The sequence below is a fragment of the Danio aesculapii genome, chromosome 18, assembly GCF_903798145.1.
Source record: "Danio aesculapii chromosome 18, fDanAes4.1, whole genome shotgun sequence".
Lineage (NCBI taxonomy): Eukaryota > Metazoa > Chordata > Actinopteri > Cypriniformes > Danionidae > Danio > Danio aesculapii.
In genome coordinates, this window is record NC_079452.1 from 31,490,222 (window position 1) to 31,502,276 (window position 12,055).

Below are 12,055 nucleotides of genomic sequence, written 5' to 3' on the forward strand. Positions count from 1 at the left end.
AAACAATCAGTAGTAACAGATAAATCAATGGTGACCACATGATAAAACCATTTGCTCATATTTGTGTTGTGCAACATTACTGTCAGGTCCAATTATAGTCAGCACAGCAACAACTTACTTTCAATCTCATTAAATAGAGTCACAACTTACTCGTGTGGTCTGGAACTTCATTAAAAACAAAGATCACAAAGACTTTTATTGGTAACACTTAAGTTTAGGTCGCAATTCATGTTATTAACAAACCATTTACTAACACTACTTGCTTAATAAACTACTAATAATATTAATAGCTAGTGAGGTAAAAGTTGGGTCATTTGGTCATCATAAAGAAATAATAAACTATTTTAGCAATTATTTCAGCCTAGGCCATAACAAACATTATTTGTACTTTTATATTTATTAGTTTTGTTTATTTGTTTGCATTTTGAAGACACAAAAAAAATCCCATTTACTTTCTGAAAAAATGCCCCTGGTTTGTATGATCCATTCATGCATATTATTTTACTTTCAAAATTTTTTAAAAATAAAATTAGATTAAAAAACAGTAATATAAATACAATATTTAAATATTTTATATATATATATATATATATATATATATATATATATATATATATATATATATATATATATATATATATATATATATAATAAATGATAATATTTTAATAAAGGGCGTCACGGTGGCCACTGATTGCCTCAGAGCAAGAAGGTTGCTGGTTCAAGCCACGGCTGGGTCAATTGGCATTTCTGTGTGGAGTTTGCATGTCCTCCCCGTGTTGGCATGGGTTTCCTCCAGGTGCTCCGGTTTCCCCCACAATCCACAGTAGTGTATGTGTGTGAATGAATGAGAATGCATGGGTGTTTTCCAGTGATGGGTTGCAGCTGGAAGGGTAACCACTGAATAAAACATATGTTAGATAAGTTAGCGGTTCATTGTGGCGACACCTGATTAATAAAGGGACTAAGCCAAAAAGAAAATGAATGAATGAATGAATATTTTAATTATGTTTTTCATTCAGAAAGGCAGTATAAATGTATCAAAAATAAGAGTGAAGACATTTATATTGTACAAAATTTTATGCATTTATTTATTGATTTAAGTTTTAATTCATTCATTTAGTCTTTTTTTTTTTTTACAGTGCATCCGTAAAGTATTCATAGTGCTTCACTTTTTCCAAATTTTTTGTGTTACAGCCTTATTCCAAAATGGATTAAATAATTTCCTTAAAATTCTACACACAAAATCACACCCCATAATGACAATGTGAAAAAAAGATTTTTTTGAAATTGTTGCAAATTTATTAAAAATAAAAAAGCTGAAAAATCACATGTACAGAAGTATTCACAGCCTTTGCAGTGAAGCTCTAAATTGAGCTCAAGTACATTCTGTTTCCACTGATCATTCTTGAGATGTTTCAGCAGCTTAATTGGAGTTCATCTGTGGTGAATTCAGTTAATTTGAAAAGGCATACACCTGTCTATATAAGGTCCCAGGGTTGCACAAACCAAGCATGAAGACAAAGGAATTGTCTGTAGACCTCCGAGACAGGATTGTCTTGAGGCACAAGGCTGGGCAAGGTCACAGAAAAATTTCTGCTGCTCTGAAAGTTCCAATGAGCACAGTGGCCTCCATCATCCGTAAGTGGAATATGTTTGGATCCACCGAGACTCTTTCTAGAGCTGGCCGCCGGAGGTGATTAATAACCTGATGATCACTCTGTCTGAGCTCCAGCGTTCCTTCTGTGGAGAGAGGAGAACCTTACAGAAGGACAACCATCTGTGCAGCAATCCACCAATCAGGCCTGTATGGTAGAGTGGCCAGACAGTAGTCACTCCCCACCTGGAATTTGCCAAAAGGCATCTGAAGGACTCTCAGACCATCAGAAACAAAATTCTCTAGTCTGATGAGACTAAAACTGAACGCTTTGGAGTGAATGCCAGGCGTTATGTTTGTAGAAAACCAGGCACCGCTCATCACCAGGCTAACACCATCCCTACAGTGAAGCATGGTGGTGGCAGCATCATGCTGTGGGGATGTTTTTCAGCAGCAGGAACTGGAAGACTAGTCAGGATAGAGGGAAATATGACTGCAGCAATGTACAGAGACATCCTGAATGAAAATCTGCTTCAGAGTGCTCTTGACCTCAGACTGGGGCAACAGTTCATCTTCCAGCAGGAAGCACACCGCCAATATATCAATGGATAGGCTTCACACCAACTCGGTAAATGTCCTTGAGTGACCCAGCCAGAGCCCAACAAAGTCTTGAGCAAAGGCTGTGAATACTTCTGTACATGCGATTTTTCAGGGTTTTATTTTAAAAACATTTGAAACTATTTCAAAAAATCTTGTTTCACATTGTCATTATGGGGTATTTTGTGTAGAATTTTGAGGAAATCAATTAATATAATCCATTTTGGAATAAGACTGTAATAGAAATTTTTTTGGAAAAAGTGAAGCGCTATCAATACTTTCCACATGCACTGTATTTATGCCTTTCTTTTGAACAATCTATTAAATCAGAAAATTATTTGTAAAGAATCAATTCCCTTTGAAAGATGCTGAAATTTCAATATTTTAAAATATATTATAAAAAAGAAAAAGTTATCTTAAATTGTAACAATATTTTGCTGTATTACCACATTTCCAGTCAAATAAATGCAGTCTTAATGAGAATAAGTAACTCAACCTTTTCAAAGCTAATGAATCATAAATAATTCACCATTAAACGATGTATATTTTTCTGATAAAACTCTCAAACAGAAACAAACTAATTAATGATTTAATTTAATTCCTGCCAATGATTATTAATGATATATCCCCTTGCAATAGCAAAAAAGTCAGAAAAAACAGAAAAAAAAGTTTGAAAAAGTGAGTAAAAACTACGAAAGCATCAGGAATGCGTTTCATATTTTAAAGAGAGACCTGTAAGGGGTGCTCATTTATGCTGGGCACTGTAAATCTGTCTAAATATGTATAAATTTATTTCATTTTTAGGTAAATTACATTAATCGTCATGAATACTATGCAAATGTTAATATGATTTATGTAAAGTATAATTTGTAAAGTAATATTTTAGGCCTTTTAGTATATATATATATTTTATGAGAGACTTACTTTGTTTACATTCTATATATACTATATATATTATTGGAGAAGGGAAATCGTTTAGCAGATGTCATTTCATCTTGTTAAATGAAAGATGATTCAAGACAAGCATGGTGAGATTGAACGGCCAGAAAAAAAAAAAACGAAATCTGACGAATGCTCAGACAGACACCTCTGAGTTTGAAAAAGTGAGTGAAAAGTACGCCAGCATCAGGATCATGTTTTTTTTTTTAGAAAAGATGTGAGAGACTTGAGCTGGTGTGGATGAGGAGAGCTAGTGCTCATCACGCAGCTGTTGGGAGAAGCTGAAGGTGGTCAGTTCTTTGACAGCTGTGATCAACTGGCCTCCCAGCAGCAGCAAAGAAACTTCTCTCAATCAGCTGTCGGAGTGCTCTGTCAGACGCCCGGCCTCCTCCAGTGTAATAAGAGCTCTGTGATTACCCTTCAGGGACGCAGTGATGGATCCAAGCTGCCCTCTGCAGTCACTCGCTCAACTCAGTCTACAACTTTTTTTTTTGAGAGGGGGGAGGGGATGTACTTGTGTGGATCTTTGTGAATCACACCTGCTGGCATGTACAAAACTGCCACCAATCACTATAGGCCCACACAGAATCTGCACATCACAGATTTACTCATTATGATTTATTTATTATGTACACCCTTTTTTGAAAATGAATATTGTTATCAACTTTTCAGTGAATACAGACAATATATATTGATGTATTTTAATAAAGCAGTTTAATTAAACGTTTATATTCATTAAAATAAGACTTTGGTCCAACCTATGCTCATTCTGAAAACGTACCACTATATACATTTCTGGAGAGCGCCAAATATGTCCCAGGAGGTATGTTTTTTGCAATTTTTGTTTTCAGAAATCCACCAGAGGCCGCTGTGTATGCTTTTTCAGATCTCAAATTTGTCTCGTGGGTGCCATTTGCGCCTGCTCTTCTTACATAAATCCACCAGAGGCCCCTGTCAACTGACTCACTGACTGACTGACCCATCATCCTCCTTCCCCAAACCCAACCGACAGTGTTTTCAAAAGCGAAGATCGACCCGTTCACCCACTTCCCTAAACCCAACCGACACGTTTTGAAAAGCAATGCAGAAAAAGAAAAGCCTTCGTCTGATTTTTATCACGTTTTCAAATTTTACCACATTCTCACCCTGTTATTTACTTGTTTGTTTATTTTTTGGCTTCTGTTTTTGTCTTACCCGCTTTCTGGAACCGTTATTCTCCGGACTTGAACTCTGTCTTCGTAGTCAACACCTCTCTGCATCTCAAGTCCACTGACATACATGGCGAGCTACTGGACAAACTGGTAACAGCAGTAAAGCCGTCCACATAGAAGTAGGCGGTCAGCTGGTAAGCGGGGAAAGGAACGGCGTCATACCACCCCGTAGCTTTCGTTTTAAAGACAAAATGCAGCCATACGAACTTCTGGTTACATGATTCACGATCTCCAGAAATGTATTTAGGGCTACGTTCTCAGAATGATCCTGGTTGCAACAGTCACCTAACGTCTTTTGGAATAGAAAGATAATACGTTTGAATTCAAATGAGGTACTGGTTTCATGTTAGATCTAATCTAATCTAATGTGTGTACACAAATATATTATTGTAAAGCATCATATAGAATATATGTTTAACAAAGATAAAATAAAACAATAATATTTATGTTTTTACTGTGTTTATATTATTTGTATATATATATGTTATTATATATATTGTTAAACTTTTTTAGTTCTATTCTCTCTCAAAATCATTCTGTAAAAATGTGGCTAAGATCACTCAAGATCCTGTGAAAGACTAGAATTAGTACCTGCAATAAATATTTTCAACCCAGGCTCATTCTGAAAACGTACTCCTATATACACTTCTAGAGAGCGCCAAATATGTCCCAGGAGCTACGTTTTTTTTTTTTTTTGCAGTTTTTGTTTTCACAAATCTCCTTGAAGCCGCTGTGTACGCGACAGTGTTTGAAAAGCAATCCAGAAAAAGAAAAGCGCCTGCTTTTCTCAAATCCATGAGATGCCGCCGTCGACTGACTGACCGACCGATCGACTGACCCACCCTCCTCCTTACCGAAACCCAACCGTTAGTGTTTTAAAAAGCACCGATTGACCAGCGCCCACCCTCTTCCCTAAACCCAACAGACAGTGTTTTCAAAAGCAATCCAGAAAAAGAAAGGCCCTTGCGGCAGCCTGATTTTTACCACGTTTTCAGATTTTACCACATTCTCACTCTGTTATTTACTTGTTTATTTTATTTTTTGGCTTCTGTTTTTGTTTTAGCTGCTTTCTAGAACGTCTCAAGGAACGGCATCATACAGCCCCATAGCATTCATTTTAAAGACGAAATGCAGCCATATGTACCTCTGGCTACATAATTCGCGATCTCCAGAAATGTATTTAGAGCTACGTTTTCAGAATGAGCCTTTGTTGGTTTCATATGATTCTACAAAAACATACAAACTTTATGGTTATCAGGTCATAGAGGTACTAAAAGTGTTATAATCGTTTAAAAACAACAAAGTTTGTCTTTGTTAAAACGCCTAAATGTCTTTTTGTTCACTGCTTAAGCTGGTACCTGACTGCTAAATGTCAAAAGTAATACCTTTTAATATAACTTGAACCCATTTAATTGCTGCCTGCAGATATAATTTAGATAATCTATTGTACAAAAAAACCCAGAATGTTAATGTTGCTGTTTAGTGTATGCGTCTGTATTATGTAATGCTTCGTACCAGTCAGTTTTTGATTCAGTTCGTCCATCTCTGTTGTAAGAGGTGAGTGTGGATCTGGCCGGCACTGGATGACAGACCGGGGCTGAAATTCTTCAATTTGTCCTCTAAAGGAAGAGAAAATAACACTGTTCTCAGTAAATCACACTCAGAAATTTGAGGATAATTAATCAGGCTGCCTTTGCTCAACGGTGCTACTATAAATAAACAACATTTCAGCACAGCACAGCACTTTGGTAATAGCTTTATCCACCTCGGAAAAATCTGTCCCCAGTAGGGAAAAACATTATTAACCAGTAATGTAATAGCCTGACATGTTTCACTTCTTTTCAATTTTCACAATCCAATCAATTGCTGATGTATAAAAGCATCAAAAAGTCCTGCCCTGCATTATTTTAGGAATGTGTATATCCACACCTTTTCAAAAGCAGCCGGTGGCCTGTCTGACTGCACAGTTGACCTGTTAGTAATAAATAAAAAGATCTATAAAAATAGTTTTAGTGATATAAAGTTAAGCTCTTCGACAAGGTAAGGCTGGTCACACTTGGGAATTTTAAGACAGCATTTGGGACAGAAATGCACTCAATTACGTGGTGACATTATGATTATTTTACTGCTCATAATTTGTTATTTATGTATGTATGATGTAGTGTTCTCATATCATCTACAACAGGGGTCACCAATCTCATTCCTGGAGGTCCGGTGCCCTGCAGGGTTTAGCTCCAACTTGCCTCAACACACCTGCCTGGGTGTTTCAAGTATACCTAGTAAGACCTTGATTAGCTTGTTCAGGTGTGTTTGATAATGGTTGGAGCTAAAATATGCAGGACACTGGACCTCCAGGAACAAGTTTGATGACCACTGATCTAGTGTGTCTTTATTTTATGTGGCTTTTAAGACACAAAATCAGTGAAGAGTTTACATTTGTTTGTTTATTTATTTATTTATTTGCTTGCTTAAATACATAAACATAGCAAATATAGTTAAAATAAGATATATTTGCAAAAATAATACCTAAAACAATAATTATGGTAACAATAAAATCTTTTTCATAACATTAATATGAATAATTTCAAACATTAACACACTCTCTTTCCCAATGTCTAAAGCAGGGCCCGCGGCCAAAGTTGGCCTATTGTAACCTTTGATTTGGCCCACCATCCCATCTGAGAATGATGGAGAAGGTTGGGGCGAAAACCTTTAACATAGTCATTTCTAATTTGATGTAATGTTTTTTGTTTGTTTGTTTTATTGCTGAGCTACAACAAAAAAGCAAACAGAAATTAAATATTTAAATTAAATGTAAATGAATCTGAGTTTTTAAAATGCAAATACTGTCACTAGACAGATTATGCAGAAGACATCGGTGAGGAAATCAAGATAAAGACTAGTGTAACTCCATTCTGTTGTAAATGAGTTTATTTTTGTTTTTAGCATAACAAGTTCATTATAAAAAGTAAAAAACATTATATTAGTTAATATAAAGCATAGTTTTCTAGTTATTTTTAAACATTATTAAATTTATTAGGAAATTACCCATGCCAACTACAGTTACCCTCAGCTCACTAGCCTCAATCAAGTTTGATTTTTTGACCTTCATAAGAAAAAGTTTGGGCACGCCTGATCTTAAGGATCAAATCAAATAAACTTCTAGAGTTCACACCAAGCTGATGATTGATAATAAAGCTTGAGTTTAGAAGATCCTCGAGCCCGGGGGTCACTCTTTTTTCGTAGGGTGAGAAGGGAGTCTGAGCTCAGGTAGGTCTCGAGAGCTCCTCTGTTCTATGATTATTAAAGTTTGTGCATTGAAAGCTTAGTACTAAATGCTCATATATGGTGGCAATTTGGTTTATTCAAATCACTTATAGCGCATGTCTTTGGTCTGTGAGAAGAAACCAGAGTACCCGGTGGAAACCCACGCAAGCACAGGGAAAACATGCAAACTCCATACAGAAACGTCAACTGGCCCAGTCAGAACTCCAACCAGTGACGTTCTTGCTGTGAGGCGACAGTGCTAACCACTGAGCCACCGTGCCGCCATATCCTGGATTAATATAGGAAAGAGGGAGTAGGGGTGGATGGGTGGATTCTTCAAAACGAAGATAACTAATGCCGAGTTGAGACTGCATGATTTTTATCCTCGATATTGACTCAGCGACAGGTTTTGAGAAATCGCCAACAAATGCCTGAAACACAGGCAAATCGGTTCTCGTTCACGTGAGTAACAATCACACTGTATGACTTATCAAAGACGCGATCTGAGAGAATCGGCGATGAGTCACGGACGCCCGTGAGATATCTGGCATGCTAAATATCTGGAGCTGTCAGCGATTTAAATCATGCCGTGTGAAATGAGTTCTGACTGAAAATAACATCTGCGATTACCTAAAGCCAATGATAGAGCAGCATCCACTAGTGTGGGTATCTGCAGGACAGCGGAAGACTGGGGGAGAAGTTAAAAACGCAAATTTTCTGTTTATTTGGACCCAAGAAATGGAGAAAAAACTAGTGGAAATTTGTCAGGAGCCTGTTTGACGTGTCATCTGAGCTATACCACAACTGAGAGAAATTGCTAATTCCCTTCAAAAGCCAGGTGAGCAGAATACATTTCTACCCCACTTAAGGTTTCTTTTTCATTATGTAATTAACAAAAGATATACTACGTGATCTTGCATTGTTTCCATGTCACTTCTCACGTGTGTTTGGTTGTGAAATGTAGTTTAGACAAAGTTGTCTGTGATTCTTCCTATTTTAAAGTCATGCAGTGTGAAACCCTGTCGCTGATTCATCTTGCAGTGTAAACACAGCACTGACGGAATGCTAGTCAAGATAGTCATGCAGTGTGAAAACATCCGTGACATGACTACTTTGAAAATCATGCAGTCTGAACTCGGCATAAGGTAAGAAAATCTGGTTATTTATAGTGAGTTTGGATTCATCTGATTGGTAAATCATGTTATGGTTAATATGGGTATGTGCAAAAGCACGTGCTCCTCTCAAAAATAATTTATAAATACACTTCACATATAAAAAAATCATTGACTGGTAAGATGTCTCTTATCTCTCCTTGTGTCTTTCTTTCTTTTCTTTTTTATTCATTTTAAACATGTTTAACACATTTTAATCTGTTTTAATCACTTTTATTCTTTGTTATTTTAACTTGTTGTTTTTCTTTTTATTCTTGTTTATGTAAAGCACTTTGTGTATGAAATGTGCGATGTAGATAAACTTGCCTTTCCTATCCTAATCACGGCAGTATACCTTTTATTAAAAATATAGTAATAATGTGAAACATTATTACAAATGTTACTTTTACAACATACTGTATAAATATAAGCAGGGTTTCTACAGGTTTCATCAAGTCAAATGTAAGGCTTTTTAAGATCTTTTTAAGACCATTATGAATGAAATTTCAGAGAGGCTAAATTTAACGAGGCTAAACGAAAAGGAATTTTTCTAATGGCCCAGTAAATAACCATTATAAACAAATGTTTTTGTAAAAAAGTATCATTAATAAATAAACTTTTGTTAAAACTTTTATCAAGATGGAATGTTAGTGATTGGACAGCTGATTGGGTAACTTTAAATGGACATAGGAAAATTAAGACCAGTTTAAAATGGTTTAAGGCCTACAAACCTTTTCTAAGGTCTAAAATTTTAAAATTCTAAAAGACATTTTAAGAAAAATGAAGACCCTGCAGTTACCCTGATAAGTATCCCTATGATGTCAAAGCTGAAGTTTTAGCCTTATTGCCCCAGTTTTTAGGCTCACTTGATCCTAAAAAAAGCATTTGATTATAATGATGCGTAGAAAAATATTTCCTATCATCATCAATGTTGAAAACAGCTATGCTGCTTTACAGTTCTAATTGTTATTCTTTAATGAACAGACAGCATGCAGACTGTTAAAAACAGATTTCTTTTTTAACATTATATATATTTTATTATATTTTAATGTCTTTCCTATCATATGTGATCATATATTTAACATGTCTTTGACTCGCATTATACAAATTAAACACTAAAGCAGTTTCAACAAAGCATGCATACAGTGTAAGCAAGGAAAGTGACATCATTTCAATCCAATATAACCGATGAAGCGCACTGAAGGAAATTGATGACCCACACTTCCTGCTGACGAATAAATCTCAGCATATCCAGATTCCCCTGACCCACAGGTTTAGCCCTTTATACTTTTCCCCTCCATTTACCGGTGATTTACCACACAAACACATTAGCAGCAAAGCCATCAGCCTTCTGTCTTCCCAAACACGAGTCTCTCTCTTCCTTTCTTTCGCACTTGCTGCTTCAGCAGGACAACCTGCTTCCCTCATTGTGTGTGTATGTGTGTGTTTGTAAGTGTATGAAGGGATTAGACACCCCTATCACACACTCCATTCCTCCAGAGTGTGAGCATCAGCCCTGGGCCACACGTCTGCCCTCCTCCTAAAAATCCAAAACACACACACACACACACACACACAGAAATCCAGCTTCCTGCTCCGCGATTCTTCACACCAGCCTCAAAAGAAGGCAATTTGACGGATTCACAATTAGAGGCTTGTTGAATAGCCGACCTAAATTCCATCATACCGCTGCCACAGATACTGTAACGCTCAAGAAGCCAGAGATGGTTCAAAGCACTTAGGAGGGTTTGCAGATGCTGTGTGTTTTTCTGCCTTTTGTCAGGCTTTCTCATTTCGTAGGCGAGTGTTGCAGTCTTTTGGGGAGTAGAACAACCATTTCAATGGCTCTGGTTCAAAAGTTAGCGTGCTGCCTGTACATAGGGAGCTGTCTTCAAAGGCAGTGCACTAATTGAAACAGAGCCTTCTTAATGGCTGATCTTGAACTTTCTTGTTTATTATTTCTATGCACTTTATAATAACTGCAAACTATGAATTATTTATTAAGCATTTGCAAATAGTTATTACATGTTTATACATATGTAATATATATGGGTTACATTCAATATAGAGGCGAGCAAGAGATCTGCAGAGTGGATGGCAACATCAACAGCCTGAGGTATCAAGACATTTGTGCTGCCCATTACATTACAAACCACAGAAGAGGGCAAATTCTTCAGCAGGATAGCGCTTCTTCTCATACTTCAGCCTATTCGTGAAAGCAAAGAAAGCAAAAGTAGGATTCTTCAGGATTGACCAGCCCAATCACCAGACATGAACATTATTGAGCATGTCTGGGGTAAGATGAAGGAGGAGGCATTGAAGATGAATCCAAAAAATCTTGATGAACTCTGGGAGTCCTGCAAGAACGCTTTCTTTGCCATTCCAGATGAATTTATTAATAAGTGATTTGAGTCATTGCAGAGATGTATGGATGCAGTCCTCCAAGCTCATGGGAGTCAAACACAATAATAATTCTGTTTCCACTGCACCATGACTTTATATTCTATACTGTACATTATTTCTGTTAATGTACTTCTGTTAATTGACAAGACTTTTGTCTAAGCAAAGTCAGACTTTACTGTCATAATTAAATAATTAAAAATCAAGACATTAACATATTTTATTTTGGTAAAATAAGCATAATCTAGAGCAGTGTTTCCCAACCCTGTTCCTGGAGGCACACCAACAGTTCATGTTTTGGATGTCTCCTTCATCGGACCCATTAACTTCAGGTTTTGGAGTCTCTTCTAATGTTCTGATGAGTTGTTTCAGGTGTCTTTGATTAGAGAGAGAATGAAAATGTGTACTGTTGGAGTGCCTTCAGGAACAGGGTTGGGAAACTCTGATCTAGATGCCTTTGCCTTCCATATAAGCCACTTCTGATACCAAATGATCAACTAGAAGTCAAGTTATTATTTGTTGTTCCTAAAACTTGGATAGACGACAAGACTTTTTTCAGGTAGTATGAGTACACCCCTCCCAAATCTCTCATTTAAATGTACATTTTCTATAGGTAGCTTTACAATATTATACATTTGTTCATATAAAATATAGTCAATACTGAAGCCAAATCTGGAGCTAATCTAAAAAAAAAAAAACATATGATAATGGTCCAAAATGAGTATACCCGAATTTATATGTTAGGGAAATTTTTTATTTTTTTTTTTAAATGTAAAAAGAGCATAATTCAAGAGAAATAAAGAATGTAGTAAAACTGTTTTGAAATTTTGGAGTTCCCACGAATTTAAGTGTATTTATTATCTTTCTATTTCTAAAGATGTTCGGTGACTAAT

The 12,055-nt window shown here is 36.3% G+C and overlaps 1 protein-coding gene across 1 annotated transcript in view; it reads right to left on the reverse strand.

The window, feature by feature from the left end:
- LOC130245776 (serine/arginine repetitive matrix protein 2-like) overlaps positions 1–12,055 on the reverse strand; it is a 38,907-nt gene that overhangs the window by 24,999 nt on the left and 1,853 nt on the right. The window contains exon 2 of the mRNA XM_056478542.1: positions 5,860–5,963. Coding sequence (XP_056334517.1) covers positions 5,860–5,963 — 104 coding nt within the window. The remainder of the gene's footprint in view (positions 1–5,859; positions 5,964–12,055) is intronic.